General features: G+C 40.0%; 1 protein-coding gene across 2 annotated transcripts in view; it reads right to left on the bottom strand.

Moving 5' to 3' along the window:
* NEDD4 (NEDD4 E3 ubiquitin protein ligase) overlaps positions 1–19,517 on the bottom strand; it is a 49,427-nt gene extending 29,910 nt beyond the window's left edge. Inside the window, exons 1-5 of one of the 2 annotated variants that reach the window (XM_066195996.1) lie at positions 19,430–19,517; positions 9,343–9,416; positions 7,777–7,855; positions 7,541–7,579; positions 7,031–7,084 (exon numbers count right to left, since the gene is read on the bottom strand). In XM_066195996.1, the coding sequence (XP_066052093.1) occupies positions 7,031–7,084; positions 7,541–7,579; positions 7,777–7,855; positions 9,343–9,416; positions 19,430–19,474 (291 nt within the window). In that variant the 5' untranslated portion in view covers positions 19,475–19,517. Of the gene's footprint in view, positions 1–1,483; positions 2,996–7,030; positions 7,085–7,540; positions 7,580–7,776; positions 7,856–9,342; positions 9,417–19,429 lie in introns of those variants that run through there. The other variant, XM_066195995.1, reaches the window with a different exon arrangement.
* Between the last annotated feature and the right edge of the window lie 2,349 nt (positions 19,518–21,866).

The following is a 21,866-nucleotide window of genomic DNA, read 5'->3' as shown; positions in this document are numbered from 1 at the left end:
AGCTGACAGTCTAATCACGAACTTGGATTAAAATACAGAATATCTTTCATATATCAGCTCCATTAAACACAAAGACCAGCAGTGCAAGTTGATGAAAAATGTACCTGAAGTGCATGACTCAACATTTTTTCAAAATATACTTTCAAAATAACTGACATTTTAATTAGTCTGGATCTATTCTGATTGTGCTTATTATGGATTTTACCCCACACTTCACAGTGTGATTTTGGGACAAAGAATCATCAAAACAATATGGAGAGAGAGAGAGCGTGTGATTATCTGTGATCCACAGTGACTTTTATAAGGAAGCTTAAGCATAAATCACAGTTTCCCAAGAAGAAAAGACCATTTTTCTTTAAACTCTAACCAAATAGCACTAAAGAAGTCAGAAAGTGTATAGTCATCAGGCACTGCTCTAAGGGCAACAAAAGACCGAAAATTCCAGGCTAACACCTCCAAGGTAACTGTCTTACTAGTTTAGAAAGGGACTGTCATAATTATAAGGTCTTTGGCAAAAAGCCCTTTACCTAAACAAGCATGGTAGTTACATGGTAGTAGTGTCAAATCAATGAGAATGAGTTGTTAAAACAATTTTAGTAACCATCAATTGTTGCATATTTATCAGCATTCATAAATAAAAATATTCAGATAATTTAGTCCTCACAATGTTATTTAAACAAGGCTTAAAATCCACCTTTCCTGTGGCCTATGCTTTACTAACTGCCTTAAGAGTTAATAAGAGTAGACACCTCTGCAGTTTAGCTGGGCATGAATTTCATTACAAAAAAATATATAAATTTAATACAAGCCTTCTAGACCCAAGTACTATAATTTGAACAGCAATGTTGTTGGGAGAGGTATTAAGTTACTCTGTAGCGCTCAGGCTGAAATAGTAGTTGGAAGGAGGAAAAAAAAGAGTGAGAGGAAACTGAAAATTCCTGTGGTTCAGGGTGTATACAGAAACAAACGGTATTTACAGTTTCTCTGCGCAAACAAGACTTATCTTTAATTCTACTTACAGCAAACTGTTCTGTAAAATAAAGCCTATCTGAAATAAAACTAAAAGATCACTCATTTTTAACCATTTTATTTGCAAACAACTTCAGTAACTACAAATAATTTACCGAAAAGTTAGGTGTTTATAACTACAGTATTTAATCTGAAGTTTAAATTACTCCCCTGTCTTGATAACTAGACAAAAAAATCCCTGAGTTCATGTAAACAGCAAACTATTGTTTAAAATCTATTACATACATAACACCTATTCACCTATGCTATTGTATGTATCATATTCTAAGAAACTAATCTAAAACCCAAATGTTACATATAATTAAAAAATTAACTTCCTAATGGTGACAATTTGACACCATTAGGAAACTCGGAAATCACTACGCTTAAGTCTTACTTACAAACTTTTATCACTTTCCAGCTAAATTTCAACTGCAAAATACCATCACATTTTTCTATAAACCACAACACTCACCTTATGGGGCCTCCACAAAGTGCTAGACATTTCCCTTTTAGAGGTTCCATATCTTTTTCTAACACCAGTTGTTTTTCCTTCATTCCCAGCTTTGAACTGTATGTGCAACTGAGACGTCCTTGCACTATGACACTTGTATTTAAGGCTGGATAAGCAGCAAGAAACTTTTTGACGTGATCCTTCCAAGGAAACACTTCTTTGGAAAATATGGTGAGTTTTGCTCATCTGTGCATTCGGTCTTCCTAGTTCATTTATATTAATCTGATATTCTGAATCTGTTTTTGAGGGCAGACATGCAGATGTGCTACGTTCCAGTTTTAAATGAGGGTATTTTGCACCAGAGTTCAGATTTAACTCTGGACTGCAAGAGCCATTAACCATTTCACTGCTTGATGCAAATGCTCTTTGTGTAAGATGAACTGAAACACATGAGAAGTCATCAGGCACTTCATCATGGGTTGCCTGCTGAGGACCATTTGAAATCTGACTTTTGTCCTGTAATGATGCATTCAGATGAAGCGGTCGGATGTCTCTGACCTCGCCAGAAGAGCAAACCGTTTTAGAGAGTCTAAGTCCATTGACTGCTGTTGAAAGGAGTCCCTTGGAAATGGTCTGATCTTCTTTTTGTGCCACCTCACTAGGAGAAATAATTAATTTATGAGATGTTTGATAGGTGCCTCTGTGTGGTAGTTGGCCTGAGCTTACTGGAGAAGCTGGAGGAGTACTGGAAGGACTCCTAGGAAAAATAACCAGTGATGAACAACGTCGTAATGGAATTTTAGTTTTCTTCCTCACTGACAAAACATCTTGGTCAAAAGTAGTATTACTTCTATACAGTGTTTCCTGAGATGAGTTGCTCCTGGAGGGATTACATTTGTTTGCAGTGCTTCTATATGAAGAGTCACCATGTGCAACACTACTACAGAAAGTACTGTCACTTGTCCAAAGAGAGCCACTGCCACTGTCACTGATGATACTGTTACTATATGAACCTCCATCACTTGTGGTACTTGCACATGATCCATAGTCACTGCCAGCACTACTGAACGAGCCACTGTCACTTGCTGCAATGCTGCTGAGGCTGCCTCTGCCCAGAGCAGCACTGCTCAGAAGGCTGTCACTAGGTCGATGATCAGCCACAGTTCCAGCACCACAGCTCCCTTCACTACCAATACCAATGAATGAAGTGTCTTCACCAGCAGCCACAGCATCACCAAACTGAGAACATCCATTCTGCTTCCTAGACTGCAAGGAAATGTGCAGTGAACTGCTCTTTTTTATTTGCAGTGAAGAAACAGTTGTGCTTTTCTCTTGATTAATTACTTGTTGCACTACAGGTGCATAAGCAGCTTGTCTAGGAGTTAGTTTCACTTGTGCAACGCTAGGTGCAGAACTCTGAGATCTTTTGAAGTACATACAATTATTACTATCCAAAAAATCTTCAGAGGTTTCTGATAATGGATCTGTGTTGCTTCTTTGAGTAGCAAAATGCAATCTTAACCGGCGTGCCATTTGTTCTCATTTCCATGCATGTTAGCAAATGAAACCCACAAAGATTCTTCTGCAGAAAGGCTACAGGCAGCTGCACAGAACCCAGAGCTGGTACATCGCAACAGTAAAAGCCCATAAAAGTTGCAGTCTTTGTCCTAATTTCTACAAGACACTAGCATTTGAAAAGAAAGTACCTCTTGAAATAAGTCAGCCATTCCTTGAACTGTAGTTTCTGGACCGTCGATTGCTTGCAGTCAGAAAGCCTTCACTTAAAAAGCACTTATGTTCCAAGGATCTCAGCTGCGACACACTGACAAACACTACTGACCTTGTTTCAATTACACCTTCCAGAATCTGCATAAATGAATACTATAATAGGCTCCCAGAACTTCCAAGTTCCAAACAGCAACGCCTGCTGCGGCTGCACGAGCTGAGTCAATGTGTCCGTACTTTCCTCAGCAGCGTATGACTACTAATATTTTTACCCATAGGTTTAGAATTACAGGAAGTTGGTAGGAATGAAGTCCCATATAATTGAGTATCAAGTCCAGGATTGAATTTCCAAATAGTAACCATGCTAGCAAACTGCTGAGGTCTGAATTATGCACAAACTAGTGAAATAAAAAACTCCTCTCCCTTAAGAAAATGTTTTTCTGCACTATTTAAATAAAACTTGAAAGAAATCTGGCATTATCTTGCAATCCACATGCTGCTAAGCAATCACACTTTCTAAAGATCTGCACATAGTAGAACCTTCTGTGTTTATTAATTCATAATTTTAAATGAGGTGCAACTGAATAGGAGCCAAAAAAGTTTTTCTGGTTAATAATTTGGCATTTGTTTTCTTTCTAGTTTGACCTTTTCTAACTACAGCTGTTAAAGGTAGAAAGAAACAAAATTATTCTTACAAATTAAACTACCTCCTCTTGTTTGCTGGAAGTCCAGAGTAAGGACACATTCATTACAGTTCAGTGTGATTTACAGATATGTGACCAGCTACACAAACTTCAGAACACTGAACTAAGTATGCACAGAGATAAAAGACATTACCAAACAGAATCATAGCAGAAAGCTATTCTGTATAATTATATAGAAATTGCCTCAACATTCATAACTAATTCTTTTTATATATATTTTCATTTATTAAGTAAAATTATCAGCATGTCAAGAAGTTAATATACTGTCAATTCTTCCAAGAGTAAAGGGATCGAGAATTCCTACAAAATGCATCAAGGGCTCGTATAATCTGTAGAGGTCCTTTGCTGGCACCTAGTGGGACTTCTGATAAAAGACAATCTTGAATCTTGTTAAGTGGGATTTCTGTTGTGGGTTTTGTTTAGAAAAACAACAATATTGGGTTACGAATGTACTTTTGAATACATAAGCCATATATGATGCAGTACAGAATGCTACAGCACTAACATGAAATTACTTAGGGCTGCTGAAAGAGTACAAACAGAAGAGAACACTAGGCCATTTATACTTTTATAGGTCATACTACTATGAGTTTTTTCTGCTTCATATTTATTTAACCTTTACTGTATTTTAAGCTAGAAGGCAGTAAAATTAACATTTATACCTCCTTCCCAAAAAAGAGCCAAGATTCAAATTCACAGTGCCTTGTTTGCAAGAAACAAATTTGTTTTCTAATTATACTCCAGGGTGTACTTAACCTCCATTACCTGAATTCCATTATTAGAATGCAGCAATAAATGAATACTAGCTTATTCATAAAAAGCCAACAAATACAACACTTCATTTATTTCATTATAACCAACAGGACTTCTTCCAAAGTTATATGTTGATGGGGGACTGGGATGGGGAGAGAAGAGGAAAGGAAAATACCATAAAAGATTCTTTTGGTCAATTTCAAAAAGTTACATTTGAACTTCAAGCAATACAGTAAAAAAAAAAACCCATAAAACCAAACAAACCAAACACAAACCAAAAACATCAGCAAGTGACCCTAATATATGTGAGTGAAAAGTAAAAAAAGGATTTCTAAAGGCTTCATCTCTCCTCAGGAACAAATTTATTAGCGGCACAGTTTGTAACACACTGGTGTGACAAAGTGCAACCATTGGAGGTGCTGGTTTCCTTTAATAAAAGCATTACTTTCTCCCCCAGTGGATGGTCTGAAATGTTTTCTTCCATTTTACTAAAGAAATCCTAAGAAAAAAATAAACTGACATAGTTTGGTAACTCAAGGCTTAGGATTCCAGCAAAGCTTCTCAACACATCTCTCCTCCTCAGCTATACCTGTACAGGTATTGCAGCCAACTACAGCTTTCTCAGGCTGTAGTCACAGAAGATGAAACACCTTTTTGGTCATAGCTACTTAGCAAGGCACCTATGATTTTTGACATGTGAGGATGAATTAATAGAAGTGAGGGAGCTTGTCAATGCTAAATAACAATCATAGCTAAGGCAACAATTTGTCTTACTTAAAACAACCCAAAACATCTGGGATAAAAACACTGTTTCTGAGTGCAAGCTAAGGAGAAATAGGGAGATGGCCTGTTCCATTCACCAAGTGAGATGTAAACCATGAAAAATATAGGGATTTTATTACAGAACTACAGAGTGACTGATGAGGTCATGATACTCTGATCTCTAAATATAATAATGCATGGCAAACAAAGCACCATTTCCTAGTTGATACCAAAAAAATGTTCAATTGGTTCCTCTCCATATGCAAACAGATCAAACAACTTATATATTCTGGATCAGATGAAGAATGTGAAGGAGTTCTCCTTGTGGAAAATACAAAGAAAACACCGGCCTTCTTCCCCAAAAAAATCAAAAATCCTACTTTCTAATCATGTTTTGTGGCTTCCAGGGGGTGGCAGCAATGCTCTAACAAGATGCGCAATGGACAGAGTATTTCAAAGTCATAGGGGACATGCTGTAACCATAATATTATGTCCAGATGAAAACCTGAGCATCCTGAAAAACCACATTTAGCCTCCCATGTAGGCCACAAGTGCTTGTGCCCCGTTAACATGGCTTTTAAATAAATCCAAGAGACACCCTATTTGAAATACTTGGGACAGGTAATATCACCAGTTAAGTAGTAAATGGTCTGGGGATGGTGTAATGCCTATGACCAAGAAACAAGCCTCTTCATTCTTAAATCTCATCATTCTAGGCAGTTTGTACTTATATTTACACACATTTTCACTCTTCCCAACCTCAGAAGAACAGTACCTTGATAAAAGATACAATGGTTTACTGAACACATGCAGAAAGTTTTAGGAAAAAATGTTTTTCTTGGCCAACACACACTCAAGTACAAAGCACAAAGAGATCCTTTATTTGGAATGAAAGTGTGTTTGGCGTGCAAGAGCATTCAATCCCTCCTAGTAGTTCCAAACTCCTGCAGAAGGAAAGGTATTTGTTCCAGTGACAAGGAACATCAGTGAAACAGATGCAAGTGTCATGACTGTACTGCTGCAAGCTTACACACTTACAATGAAACACGAACAAATACAGGTAATTAGACATTGGGACACAAAATGAGAGCTTGGGTGAGAGGAAGAATTTTGATTTCACTGAGATAAAAGCACAAGCTAGCCTTATCTCACCAGTGGCCACTCAGAGTGACACCTATCTACAAGATCACAATCCACTGTTCACCTCTTGGGCTTTCCACAGAAAATCCTTGTATGCCTTCTTCCGTGCTACTCTCACACACTGAAGAAGCTTCTCACACCACATATCAATACTGCTTTGTTTGTAGGGAAAAATAAACACCCAATGTAGAGCTTTCAGTATCAGCAAAGAATTTCCTATCATGTGAACAGCACTATAAAAGAATGATGCTTTCATGAGATAAAGCACATTAGAAGTTTACAGTAATAATGTGTAACTGCTTCAGAGCTTCAGGAGTGTGGTAATCGCAGATAAATAAATTAATCAGGTCTGCCTTTAGCTTTAGGTTTCATTATAGAAATTAAGGTTGCTTGGAATGTTATTTTTTACTCCACATTGAATCCTGATGGACTTGCTTTCATTTAAGTCTTTAATACACTGAAAAATTAACACAAAAAGACCTACCAAACGGTTTTCATCAAATACTTCAAAAAGGAGTCTGTGTTTCTGAGGATTAACCTATGAAAAAGAAGAATAGTGATAATTAACATATATACCGAATTCCAGCACTTGTCTTCAACAAAATCGCTGTGTTTATGCAGGAGCAAAGAAATACCAAAGGTCTCTGCTAAACAGCAAATTTATACCTTGCTGCCATTCTACTATGCAATGCATTTCTATTAGAACCAAGAAGCCATAACTGGTACTATCCCAAACTGTTCCTAAATCCATGTACACACTTTTGAACATTCACAGAATAAAGAAGGCAACATCAAGACTGCAAATGTAACATTTGTGCCAGAGTTAACAAACCTATATCTAAGGAAAGCAGGTTTTGAGCCTTTTAGAATGTTAACTGTAGAGTTATTTCTGAATTAGGGTGGAGTTCTGAAGTAGGGAGAGTAGTGAGTAGTTTTTCCCAATGTGCCAGCATAATATCCAACAGGTAATAAGGCTACAAACAAAATCACTTACTCTAAATAGGAGTTCTTCATTCCATTTTGGGTTTAAGGACTTTATGCAGAAGAAGAAAAAAAAAGGAGAGCATTAGTTATACTGATAATTCTGTACGAGTGTACATAATTTTTGATGACTTCTCATATTTCCTATAGCTTTAACTTTTCCTCTGGAGTTTGATTTAAAAAAACCTCAACACAATACCACAAACCCCAAACAAACCCCACCACATCCACACAGATAAGATAACTAACCTTTCTAATAGTTTTTGTCTGAATACTGGTAAGGACTCCATTCACTGGATCATACAGTGTCACTTTCACATATGGGTCACTGGTAAGAAAAAAATACAAACAAGTAGTATGCTGCTCTATGCCCTTTTTGGTCACCATTAGCAGCAGTTAAGTTTTAAAAGGCTTAAATTAATAGCAGTTATGTAACCAGGGGTTACAATTACTTTGCAAATACCATAGACATTTGTAATTACAATAATTTCCTACACAGTTTTAGAGATAAAACTAATATAAACACTAGTTGTGATAACGATCATATTAGCTATGCCATTCTGTGTATCAGTACAATTGGACTCTGTCCTCTTTCACAGTTATTTCTCAAGAACAGACTTAATAAATCCTCTCACATTTCAACAAGACATGCATAAAAAAAATCAGTTGTGACTGAAAAATCTTGAAGTATTAAGTATCTTAACATTTTAGAACACCTGGAATTTGAGGTACTTCCTCGAACATGCAACAATTTTACTAAGTGTTCTATGACTTTGACAGAGCTTGAGTTTAACCTGTATTTTTCTGTTAATGAAGATATCCTAATACTATTGCTTAAAATGTCATACTGCCTTTTCCTTTTCTGTGGTACTAAACCCCAATATATTATATGAATATCTACTTTTCATGAACAATCAAAGCATTCAATTGCTCAGAGCAGTAACAAAAGATGATCAGGATTGTCTGCCATACAGCAAAAGAGCATATGGTTTTCACATATTTAACTTACGATGAGAAAAGCTGATCTGTTTTTGCTTCAAGTTAAAAAAAAAAATTGTACATGAACAAAAAATTTAAGGGAGACTGTCTGGCTTTAGGGAAAATACTAATTTCACAAGAGAAATTTTTCTATTGCTCAACTGATGTCACACACAGCAACTTTGTGCTAAAATAACAACATTCCTGCACATATGCCAAAGCAGCTGACAGCAGAACTTGTACTAAACCATCAATACTTTTCTAGATCCTCTGTACAAAGGCCAGAAGCAAAAGTGGCTTTAGCACAAAATGCATTCTGCCACTTGCCAACTCTACAAGATCCTAAAAGCATTTCAATTACCAGCTCACAAGTCTGATCATTCCTCTGCCAAATGTTAAGCCACTGTACCCCTGCACATAATTTGAGCTGAGACAGTCTTATAGCTACCAGTGTTTAGTACTGTGTTCATTCCAAGTCTCGCAAGCACAGATGAGAATTCTGACTACAACTAAACTCTAGTTATTCTAGCTGCAGCCTACCTGAAGCGAAATACAGACATGGATCTGTCCTCCATGGCAGAGCTATTTTACCAAAATTCCTCTACTTTGTTTTGCCAATATGTAAGATCTGTCCAAGTCACTCCTGGACAAAAAGGCAGAAATCTTCACGTTTATATAGTCTCTAATAATTTTATAAAGTTGACAGTTGAAAGAGTTCGAAAGAGTTTGGATTTTTTCTTTTCAGGGAGGCACAGAATAATTTACGGAGAACTGAAGAGTTGTAGAAAGAAAATAAAAAAGCAGCTGTACCTTAATACATTAGCAACATATTCTTACCTGGCTCCTAAGATATCCTTCTTGGCCAGGCCAATTCCAGCTATAACCTTCACTCTGACAATTCGTGTGTTCTCCTTAAAAACAAAGTAACATATTAAAGATGCATTCAGATTTATTTTTCAGGTCTATTTTCAATTAATAAAGCTAAAAGAAATTATGGGCATAATTTTGAGTTCACACTGAAAACTACAGACTAAATGATGCAGCTACTTTGTCTGACAGAAACAGCTCTATCAACTCAGACAAATCTGCATGGACCACAGAAGTTTTCACCTAATGGTATCTTGGCATTCATCAGAGGGAGGGAAATAGACTCTGACAATATTTATTTCCTGGGCAGAATGAAAAGGGTATAAAATTTATCAAAATAGATAAATAAAGCAGTAATAAACTCTGGGGAAAAAATGCAAGAATGAAAAATTCTTGCATCTATTTTTGGTTAGCAACACAGAGAGGTCACACTTAAAATATCAGGATTTCTTATATGACCTGCCAGCAGGGGATGAGGTTTTTAGGAAACCAAAAAATATTTTAATTACACATTATACAAATTAGCTTCACAGGAGTGACATAAGTAATTGCACTTCTCCTGTTAATTAAGACAGCTGCACAGTCCTACATGGCTCATCTGATAAGGTACTGAATTCAAGAGGGAAAAAAAATCCCAACAGTTGTGACCATATCAGAGGAGGAAGACAAATGAGCACTGTTTTTCTGGAAAGCAAAAAGCTTTCCAGATGAAGGGCTGTTTGTAGGAGATGGTGGGCCAGAGACACTTGTGAGGAAAGCTGATCCAGTCTAGGTTAAGGAGTTAAATAGATACAAGAGCAATGGGTGAAGCAGTAGATGTCCTCCTGGGGGCTTCCCGAATTCCACATACTACTGAAAGTGCTTTCTAAAGGAGACTCCTAGGAAGCACTAAGAATGCTTTATCATTGGTCTCCTACATAACTACAGGGCTAGACTCCTTAACCAATCCCAACTGGAATGGTTCTAAAAGCTAATGGAGAGAACTGCATCCTAATCCTGAGGCAGGAACTACTAGCTAAAAATGTCAAACTGAGAACAGACCACTAAATAAAAACAAAACAATAAAAAAGTAAGTAAGTTTCTCCCACCCTCTACGGTTAGAGGTGATTGCCTGGGAAGTGAAATGAACACCTACAATGTCCACCCACTGACAAAACAATCAATTGTCCAAGTCAGTTCCAGCCAAGTCACAAGTCTATCTTCGGCCTTCACCTCAAAGGAAATTGTCTCCTACTAGAAATGCTAAGAGTTCAGAAAAGGAAGACCAACAAACAACCCCTCCCAGCACTGACCGCTAGAAAGTGCCCTAAGCTTTCAAAATTCTTAGTCATAATCAGGCTTTTAAGGTACATAACACGATCAAGTGTTTTATGACAACAGAACTGATGGAATTTAAGAAAACATAAGTAAAAAAACTATGTTGGCATCCAATTAAGAAGAGCTATTTGTTAATGCTTTTATATATTACAAATATCCTAACGTATCCACCCATCTTACATTCTAAAACAATGTCCAATTTATCTTCTACCGATTACTTGGCTTCAGTGACATTCAACATCAGCAAGTTTCTGCAATGATTCAAGGAGAGTCCCACGTGTGCATTTCTCCTCTCCCTGAGCCCCTCTGCACTGCACCCAGAGCACCCTGACCCCCTTCCAACAGGAGGATGGTCCTCAGTCACAGCCCACGGGCCCCAACTGACAGAAATCAGCTTGACAAACAACCCCACCTTTTCCTTCTCAGAAAAGGACTGAGAGCCGACGCTGATGTAGGACACACAGCCCTAAAAAACAAATAGGTTTTCTTATATCTGCATTCAGTTGCTTAGACCACGAGATTTGTTCCATTATTCAAGCATGAGAACAGCAAAAACAATTAGATGCTTTTGGGCACAGGCATCCCAGGGTCAGGCTTAATAGTGTATCAGTGTAGTCCACACAGGGGAGATCCCAGAATAGGATCCATGCTCTTGAGATTTTAAAGTTGGCTTAATCACATGGTTTGCTTACTTGTATCATAATAGAGATACGAAAGCTATTTTACAGAAAGACAAATTGCTTTGCACATAGCCTCAGGAAACTGGAAGCCACAAACCCAATGCTGGCATGCTGAAGGTTGATTTAAACATGCCTTGCTGAAAGAAAGGTTATTATTTATTTGGGGTCAGTGCCAAACTAGGACAGCATTTTAGTGAGCTGAGCAGAGCAACTAACCAAACCACCATGAAAGTATGAAGAAGTATGCCCCGCAGAAACACCTTTCTATATTAACAGAAACCGTTTTTAAAAATTCCTGTTCACAGCAATCTTCCCAACAGATCTCCTTTTTCACTTTCACTTTTTCAACTAACAGCTCTCACTGCCAAAAGCCACCACACCCCCTTCTGGTTTTTTTAAACTGATAGGTGACACTGAAGCGTCCTCTTCTTCCTTTCCCAAACTATGGAGATTAGAAACTTCAGGAAAAAAAACATGCTAACAAGCAAGGGCAATACATAATCTCAACATCCGAGGTTCCCCATTCTCTGGTCACACCAGTGTGCAATGACCACCAGGAGAAATTCAGACAGCTGGATCCAAACTCAGCCAGAAGGGCCCGACACTGGAAGGAGCCATTATGCCATGACCCCACACATCCTGAGGAGGCAGAGCCTGCCAACAGGATACCGGGATGTGCTGTGACCATCCGACCTTTCCTCCTTACTCACCCGCGTCAGAATTACTGAGGAACTGCTGCCACAGCTCAGAAAAGCTGCCACAAACACACCGGTCCCAGAAAGCACTGAACGGCCAAAGAGCTCCAGGACCTTTTGAAGCCCGTTTCATGCAGACAAAAATTAGGCCATGCAAGCTCTGCAATGGTGATGAAACATCAGATACTTGATTCTGGCACCCACAGGGAACAGATTCAAAATCAGAATTTCATGCTTTTGAAAGGCAATTTTGAACCTTGTCCTCTTCATTCACCTTCGCTCAGGAGATCCTTATTTGCTTCCTTCATAGCCACATACAAGAAATTGTGGATCTAACTCCTGTAGATCCACAGGCAGCTGCAACATAAATGTTTTTGTGGTCCAAAAAATACATAGGCTGCAGCCTACACCTTTTACTCTTCCATATTGACTACAGACACTCTCAAGCTTGCCTTGGTACTTTTATGCCACTGCCATGCTTCCAGTGGTTCTGGTGGCAGACAAGGGGACAGGCCTCTCCAGCAGAGTGGCTGGCTTTGTTTACAAACTAGCCAGTAAACAAGAACACACCAGCTATGCCTAGCAGCACTTCAGTTTATCTAAGAGACTGCTCTCTCAGCCCAATTTCGCTCCTCCAAAGTCTCCTCCTGGATATAAATGTCTGCCCATGCTTCTGCAGTCCTAACATTAACATGAACGAGTCAATCTGAATTTTTTCTGTCTGGACAGCTGAAGAAACTGAGCATTTTCTGCTGCTTTGCACACACAGGGAGCTTCACACATTTAGTGCCCTCGTACCCAGCTGCTCTGTAACACAGACATGCACACAGCAGCCCATCAAAGGCAGCAGCTCTGGGCACAGACTTGTACAGGGATTGTTTGTACAGATGGAACAAGGACATTTAGCTTCTTTTGACAACTTCTGACTGACAGCCATTCCAGAGGCTGGAGGCAAAAAAAAAACAAACAAAAAGGAAGAACACAATAATGTTACAACCGAACTGTTAAGGTGTTTCCTCTGAGAATGTAAGTAACCCAATATGAATCAGGTAAAAACAGCCAATGAAAATAGAAGAAATATTGTCAAAACTACTGAATCTGCCAGGGAGTGGCTGCACACAATGTTTGTATCACTTAGGCTGCTCCCAACAAATTCAAGCCTAAATTGTTTTTAGGGGTTATATAGTATTTTGAAGCTATGGGGTATGGGAATAAGGCTATGACATATTACAGAGACTAAACTATCCAAAACGTCTTGGTCTGATTAAGTGAGACAAAACATCCTTTTCAGAGCTGAGTCAGCAAGATAGTTATCTTATTACCAACTTCCAGGTTTTATCATTACTCTATTGTTAATCGTACTAGTATATTCTAAAGTACATGTTCAAGATGCTAGTCAAAATAGCTGGGACTAAATAAACCCCGTCATTTTCACCAGCTCTAATAATTAATCTATTTACTAACAGATACTGTGCAACAAGGGATGAAATAGAAGGCTTCTGAGCCAGTATGTTGACAATCAGTAACTTAAAGCTTTAATAGCAATGCTTTCCAGCTTCTGATTCTTGGAACTGATAATAAAACAGAAATGCTTTTTATGTATCCCTTAAAATAGTTGTAAAATCTGTTCTCAGAGCAGCAAAGCAAGTATCAAACTAATAAAGTGGCACTTGCAGAAGACAACAGTTTCATTTCCATAAAAAACAGTATGAAACTACCTATGTTCAATGAATGTATATTAAGATGAGACATTCTTGAAATGTTCATTTTGGACAAGAAAACGGCACTTGGAAAAAAATTTCAACCTTGTAAGGAGTTCAAAACTTGTTGACAACCTTGAGAATGGAATGGTCTTGCCTGGCTTACAGTCAATAATTACAAAGGACAGGTATTAATGAACTGTTCATTCTCACTCCCATCCTTTCCAACTTCACATGGTAGGGAAATAACACTAAAGACAACTGGGAGAGTGAGTCCTGCCTCAGTGACGGAACTCCAAGAGACAGCAGAAGACAGAAGAAAAATATAAGGAGGAAGAAAGGGGGAGAAAAAAGGCAGAGATCAAGAAACGGTGACATGTTAATGACTACAGCCAAAGCCAGGATGGTTAATTTAATGTAAAACATAAAATGGCAGTATCTGCTGGACTGTTAGATAGCTTTTTTTTTGAGGGAGCCAATATAAAAATGACTGAGTAGTCTAACAGAGAACACTTGGTAGTAAACAATTCCTCCAGGCAATAACATCCTGTTATTCTTTTGTTCCTGTTAGAGAGGTCAAGAATCAACTACCACTAAAGCCAAGATAAGAGCACCAAAGCTTATTGCAACAATAAAACAGTACAGTAACATCAGCTTTAGAGATTCTAGCAATATCAGGAACAATATATTAAGGCATTCTTAAGATTCATGTCTGCATATAGTTCTCATTTGAAAGAAAGCATTTCCCACAGAATGGGGAGCCTTAGGTGGAAGAAAGTACTTTCTGCAATAATCAGACTTCTCAGATGAGGCAGCCATACATGTTAGGTGATACCTAAATGATAGCAAGTCTTTTGTAGCACCATCACTTCATTTCACCAGGAGACAGAAAAAGGGAAGGAGACTTTCCCATTTGACCATTGCTTCACAACCCAGAGAACTTTGTCCTCTCTACAGCGACCAACAGAGCTGAAACATTTTTTCTTTGAAGAAATTATTTCAAAATAAGCAAAGTTTTAGATTGAGAAAGATTCCTATTATAAAACTACATTGACTGATCTTTCAAACAATGAAAGTCATTAACTTCCTCCTGCCAGTTACAGCTCAGTCTTACTAATTCACTAGAATTTAATTGTACCATGTGAGTATTTTGTGCTCATAAATACAAGTCCCATCCATCAAGACATGCTGGCTGTTACTATAGATTGTATTTAACAGCTGCATTTGACTACAAATTAAGGAAAAAGATTCAAGACAACAAAAGTCCACTAATGGAATTACCAATTTGTCAACAGAATTAAAAAAAAAAACCCAAAACCCTCCAATCAATCACCAAACAATTTTTCACTATGTGCAACCCAGCATCCATAACAGTCCCGCACAGTGTTTATCAGTTCAGCGTAAAGGAAAGGCTTTAAAAAAAAAAACCAACACAAAGAGAGGGACATAAAATAGCTTCTGGAAACCACCAGATCTACACAAATTACACTGCTGTTCAAAAAACACAAGCAAACTCCAAACAAAATCAGAAAATCTCCCAACACTACAAGCCAGCAAGCTACACTATTTCTAGAAGAGTCTCAACTAATCCAGAAACATGGGATTCTAGAACATGCCTTGTAATGGTAAGGTCCTTCAGAGCCTGGAAAAATTTGAGAGCCTTTCTAAAGCACAGAGACATGAATATCTATTTTTTCTGCTTGAGTGCCTGTATAAGAACAGTCATATATAGCAGACATCTCATACAGAGGCAGTGGGGAGACCACAGCTTTGAACAGGAACTGAAGCACAGGGCAGCCTCAAGCTCAGGCACAAAGGAGCCAAACAACATTACTGGTTTTGTCAGAGGCAATCCAAAAGAAGATTAGTCCATGCCAGTCTCTGAAGTCATGTCTGAAACATTCCTACACACCAGCATCACCTCCAAAAGACAGCAGTATGAGAAGAGTTGTGAGGCAAGGTGTGCAGAAGCAGAGAAGACAAACCATGTATCCTAGTCATTCCCTTCAACTACAAGCTAAGTAACCATGAACAACCTACTGCAGCAGTAGATCCTAAAGGAACATAACGATGTGTCTAAAGCTTTCCAGAATGAAATACCATACACCTATGAGAAATCTTAGGTGACCTGCAGTAAACAAGAACACTTTTTCTACACAGAATAGTTGTGACTGAGAAAGCTGAAATGACAAATGCATGCAAAGCAGGAAGTGTATTTTGCCTGGGAGAAGTTTCCATTTCTAGATTCATCCCTGAAAGCAACCAGACATAAAAGATACAAAAGATCTAAGAATCTAACTTAAAATGTTATCTGGCCAACATAAAAAGAGCTAAACAAAATAAGTCTTTAATTCAGGCTGCGAGTATGGAACTCTGACATACAGACACCTGTAAATTAAACTGGCCATGAAAGACATCTATATAGACAATCAGTGTCATTTGACTGAATGCCATCCCAAAGCCCTACAATGGAAGCAGGTATTATAATAGAAAACAGAAATAGATACCAGACAATTCTCGAGAAATTATATTTTTAACACAGCAAACCACTAAAAAAAAAAAAAGTAATTCCTTCTGTAAGAAAAAAACCCAACAGTGCATTAGCTAAGATACCAACAATTCCTTCTTCAGTCTTTGAAAGAGCATTCCATAATTATTGTTAGAAAATACTGTATTTAGTACTGCAGCCAATTGTCACAAAAAAACAGTAAGTGGAAGTGAATACCTCATCAGAAAATGCTTGATCAAAGTGATTAATGTACAGAAACCCAAGTCTTAACAACTTGAAAATTTTGTATGAGAAAGCCCCTCCTCCAAAACCCTTCTGCGACAAAGAAAGGCAGCAGCAGTTGTGTCAGTCTGCTCTTGTGGGTGTGAACCAACACCTGCCCCTACATTCAAAGGAAAATGTATTCCGAGCACGGCAAGAGCAGGCAGGGCTCCCACACCACGACCACGCCAAAGTCTGCAGCAGGGAATGTTCCCAACTGATGGCTCCAAGGAACCTGGCAGAGAGTGCTGTGAGAGGAGTGTGACCTGCTGGGAAGGAGGAAGTACACTTTATCGCATTCCTTTCCCCTTGGAAAAAAGTTACTAGGGTGATAAAAAGCAACATGTTCTTCTTATTTTCATACCATTCAAGATCTACTTTTCTACTGCTAAGACCTTGGTCTGAATACAGAATATTGTTTTTTCCACATTGATCTTAGTAGAGCTCATTATTTCAATACTCAATTAAGCCATAAATCCCGTGGGTGATAGGATACCTTTACAGAAGGAAAACTGAACCAGAGAAATTAAGAACAATTGCACCTGCTAGACTCAGGCACTGCAACTCAGATACCTATATACAGCATATACACAAACCCACTGTATTCACAATAACCTCAATTGCACCTTTTTTTTAATCCCAGCTTCTTTTTGTGTCAGCAACATCATATTAGCATTCCTTTATTAAGTCCAGGTGATTAATACATCATTAACAAAGAAATCTGTAATAAATGCCCAACTTGAGTTGAGGTGATGGAATCCACACTCTAATACTGCATTCAACTGCCTCAACAATTACACCAGCTTCTCCTCACCTGCCTTCCTGATCAACAATTCATTTATAATTATTATATTTACCATAGGATCATATCCAAAAGCTACAACAAGAGGTTTTGCAGACAACTTTGCTTTCTTTCGTTAGACAATTCTGATTTACACCCCAAGCAAATCTATCTTACAGACCGGGCCCCAGAGCAGCCCTGAGGAAGCAGCAGCATGCAGACAAACTATGACAAGACTGCAAAACAAAGCAGGGAGACGACAGAAAAGTTCTTGATGATACTTTCAATATGACTTGGGTTTCTGACCATGTTTTTCCAGTGCTTCTGTGTATGCAATCTTCAAGATGGTAGTATCTTCACTAAACTCTGTGAATACAGAAAAAGACCATCCAAGGAGGGAGAACTCTATTTTCCATTCTAGTACACTAGGCAAAGCAGCTAGAAGAGCAGTTTCCTTAGAACCCTAAGATAATTTGTTTTGTCATTTCTGCATACAGAATCTCACATGAAAACTATGAAGAGAACTGAGAAAGTTTTTTACATGCAAATCAGTATGTACTCACTGAATATTAAAGTCTCTGAGCATAAACAAACTGCACTTTTCACATATGTCACTTGAAAAAGTTTGGCTAAGCTTCTCAGTTACAGAAAAAGTTGGATTTGACAGATTTTTTATATGGTTACTCCCCTTTCCCCTAGCTGTTCCAAAGAAACATATTTATGCTCAAAAAGATAGAGGGAAGATCACAATTGATACATATTAAGCAGATTTCAAAATATTTTCACCATAGCAAGGGAGGGTACAAAGCAGCTGAACCGAACAAAGCTTAACAAAGTTAAAATAGAGCCTAAGGCATAGAATGTTTTAGTACAACTACATAGCATCAGAAAGTTACTAGCAACTGAAAACAGGATCTTGCAATAGGAAATGTTATGCAACTCTTGCAGTATGTAGTACTAATTTTGTATTAGCAAACCTATGCAATTCAAATACTAAGATGAGGAAAAAAAGTCATTTAAGAGCTTTTTTAGTTACTTCTCCAGAAATAAAGCATAACATGAGAAAGAAAGTCATGCTAACAAGACAAGAAATAGTATTTTAGAGCTTTAACAAACTGAATTCCTATTATGGATGCAACAAGTATGCATTGACACAGAGATCATCACCACCTGAACACAAAAAAGAGCTGATCAAAGACAATCTTGGTAACTTATCCTGTTGGCTCAAAGACAACATTACTGACATTTCACACAGGTCACCAAACAGCTTTCACATATATTGCTTTTAGTCTTCCTGAATCTGCAATTAAAAAAAAAAAAAAAACAAAAAAAAAACAACAAAACCACCTGACTTTCCTTCTTCTTGATAAAGTTAACTATTCCATAGTATTCTGCCTCATGCACAAGCCTCGGTTACAATACAAAAGTCAACCCCACCTGCCTGCCACTTACACCCAGTAACAGGTACATCAGCCTCAGCCACCTTCCAAAAGATCCACGTGCTCAGGAACTACGACCTCAGGACAGAGGCCACTGCAGGAGTCCACTTTCAGTCACCCACGGGCTTATTGCAAAAAAACACTGAAACACAGACAGGATTTCACGCTCCCGCTGATGGCAATGCTGGGATGAGTCCCACCGCTCAGGCACCGCACTACCTTTTGTACCGCTCTAATCCACACACCGCTCCTGTCACACCGCCTGTGACAAAGCCTGGAACAAAGACGCGATTCTTCGGTACCGGGAAGAGAACGGGGGGGGGAGAAGAAATCCCGCTTCACTCCGTCACGAGGAAGTTACGAGCGCACGCGGATCCCTCCGTCCATGGAGGAGGCTCCACAGCTTCCAAGGGGCAAGACAGGAATGCCGGAGCTGGACGGCACGGCAGCCGCCACCTCACGGCCGGCCAGGGCGCAGAGAAGCCGGCACCGGGGCGCCGGTCCCGCCGGGACCCCCCTCATCACCTCGCCCCGCTCCCCCGCCCCGCGCCACTTCCCAGCGGGTCCGCAGGGAACACCCACTCCGCAGGGGGTTCAGCCCCGCGGAGAAGCCGCCGCCCGGCCTCCGCGGAGAGGGCGGCGGGGGGCGCGGGGGCGGCCCGAGGCCTCGCTCACCTCCTCGCCCGGCAGCCCGAGCACCTCCGCAGGAGACGCCGCCATGGCCGCACGGCGCGCGCCCCCCGCCGCCGTGTTTACCTACGCCCCGCCCCGGGCCCCGCCCTGTGCCCGCCCCGGGCTCCACCCCTGTTCCTCTCACCATCGTCTGATTGGCGCGCGGGGCCTCAGCCCCGCCCACTCGGGTGTCGGCGGCGCATCCCGATTGGCTCCTGCTCCGCGCCCCGCCTGGAGACACGCGCCGCGCGGGCAGCCTGAGGGGGCGCGCGGCCGCCGCCCTCAGCCCCACCGCCCCTCAGGGCGCCGCGGGAGCCGCGCCGTGCTCCGCCCTGCCCTCCTCGGCAGCCCTACCCAGGGCCTCGGCGGGATAACGCCGCCTCTCTAAAATTTTTCCTGGTGATTTACACTGTCGAGGTCTTTCCTTGCAGAATCGATTATGTTAAGAAAGACCCCTGAGATCTTCGGGTACAACCTACGGCCGTACACCATCTGTCAACTAGACCAAGGCGCCAAGTGTCCGGTCTTTTCTTAAATTCCTCCAGGGACGGTGACTCTACCACCTCCCTGGGCAGCCCGTTCCAGTATCTAACCACCCTTTGTGTGAAGAAATTCTTCCAAATGTCCAACCTAAACCTCTCCTGCGGTAGCTTAAGATTATTTTTGCGCCGCTGAGAGCCAGGCCCAAGCTATGGTGCTCTTGCCTAACCCCTTGTACTCAGGGAACCTGACATTGCAAAAATTTGGGGAAAACTGAGAGGAAAAAAGGATTTTGCCCGCCAGGATGAGGCAGTGCTGCCTTCCAGGGTGCTCTGAGGAGGAAGGAAGTCCCAGCTGTGTGAGGAGCTGACCTGACATAACACCCAAGCAAGGAGAATGCCAGAGAAGAGAAAAAAAATGAACTGTAAAAGCCGTCTTTGAAATCAAAACAACAATGTTGTCAAGACTTTTCTCGAGAAAAAAATCTGCTTGCCCCCCACACCTGGTTCAAGCCTGTGAATCAATGCCTGAGGAATCCCTCCCTGACCACCTGCCTTTCCAGAAGGCAGAGGACAACAGAAAGAGCTGTGCTAAAAAAGCTGTAAATAGAGTGGTTTAGTCTGAGCTTTGTAACCATAAGCCTTTCTACAAGCCTAAGCCGAACTCCTCCAGGCACTGCACAGTCTGGGAGTGCAGAGAACATACCTCCCCCTTAGGCTGAACATGTTGAAAATCACGGGTCACTAACAACAAACAAATGTAGCAGCACCTGTACTGGCAAGGAACCAGTGTCTTTCGTCACTTTTCCACTGATCCAGCCTGGCCCCTCACGCCCTGGGTGACCTACTTCTGCCATCATCATCTGATGAGAAACTCTTCCCTTTCCAAAACAAACACAGACCCAGGCTCAGCTCTCTGGACTGTGCCCCAGGCAGACCACAGAACAGCCAGGTAACACCTTCTCAGAAAGACTCAGGCAAACCTGTGCCCATTATCACACACACTCACGTTCACCTTCCAGAGGCTAACCAGATGCTCCAAGGAAACATAATCCTAATATCAACATCAGTTTGTGCACGTCCCAAATTCAATGTAGGGTATTACCTACGAAAATTCAGGTGAGTGTCTTACAAACAGACAAAGTGGCATTTGGGCAAGTGGCTTCATATGAATTGGTAGATATACTTGGGGAAACAATGTCTGTTTTGAGACCAACCAAGAAAGTTTGGAAAATAAGACCCAGAAAAAAATTTGGGTATTTCAAAATAAGCAGCCCTCTTCTGTTTCTGATTTGACCCTCTGGACACCCAAAGTTTCCAATTCCTTTGGCTCAGCTTTGCCTACATCACTCTTCAAACACAAGTTTAGAGGTTTGTCCAAATTTAAATTTCTGGGTGACAGCCAAGGAAGGAAAATCTGCCTAAGTTACAACAGGCATGATTTCCAGGTCCAGCTTTTTCTGGGTTTGAGTATAATGATGATTAGTAAATTGTTGTTACAGCTTGCTAGAAAAAGCATGTGGGTTTGTGGCTGTCAAACATGAACACTGGGTTTTGCAGTTCTGTCTCCCATGCTCTGATAGAATGTACAAACCATGTCAAACGGAAATCAGAGCCCCAAAAGCTCACAGTTGAGGGGCTTTGTTTTGTTTTTGTTTTTTTTCAAAATTGTATTGGTTAGTCTGATAAAAGATACTCTTTTATTTCTCCCTATAAATATCTTACTATACTTTACTGTCACTAGCCAGAACTCTGTCTGCCTTTCTGCAGTCTCAGTTTTTCTGTTCAATTAAGGCTATAGGAAGAAGCATCTTAAAGTCCTTTTTAATAAAGGTTTTCATTGTGAATATTTTATTAGCACATTATTTATTGGGCTTTTCTGTAGGACATCAAAACTCAGACATTAAATTTTAAATGTGTCATTTCAATAACTTGGAAATTTAAAATAATGCCCTTTTGAA

The sequence above is a fragment of the Chamaea fasciata genome, unplaced genomic scaffold (genome assembly GCF_029207755.1).
Source record: "Chamaea fasciata isolate MVZ Bird 193981 ecotype frontalis unplaced genomic scaffold, bChaFas1.0.hap1 SCAF_14, whole genome shotgun sequence".
Taxonomy (NCBI): domain Eukaryota; kingdom Metazoa; phylum Chordata; class Aves; order Passeriformes; family Sylviidae; genus Chamaea; species Chamaea fasciata.
Note: the sequence above shows the minus strand (reverse complement) of the source record. Positions and strands in the feature narration are given on the sequence as shown.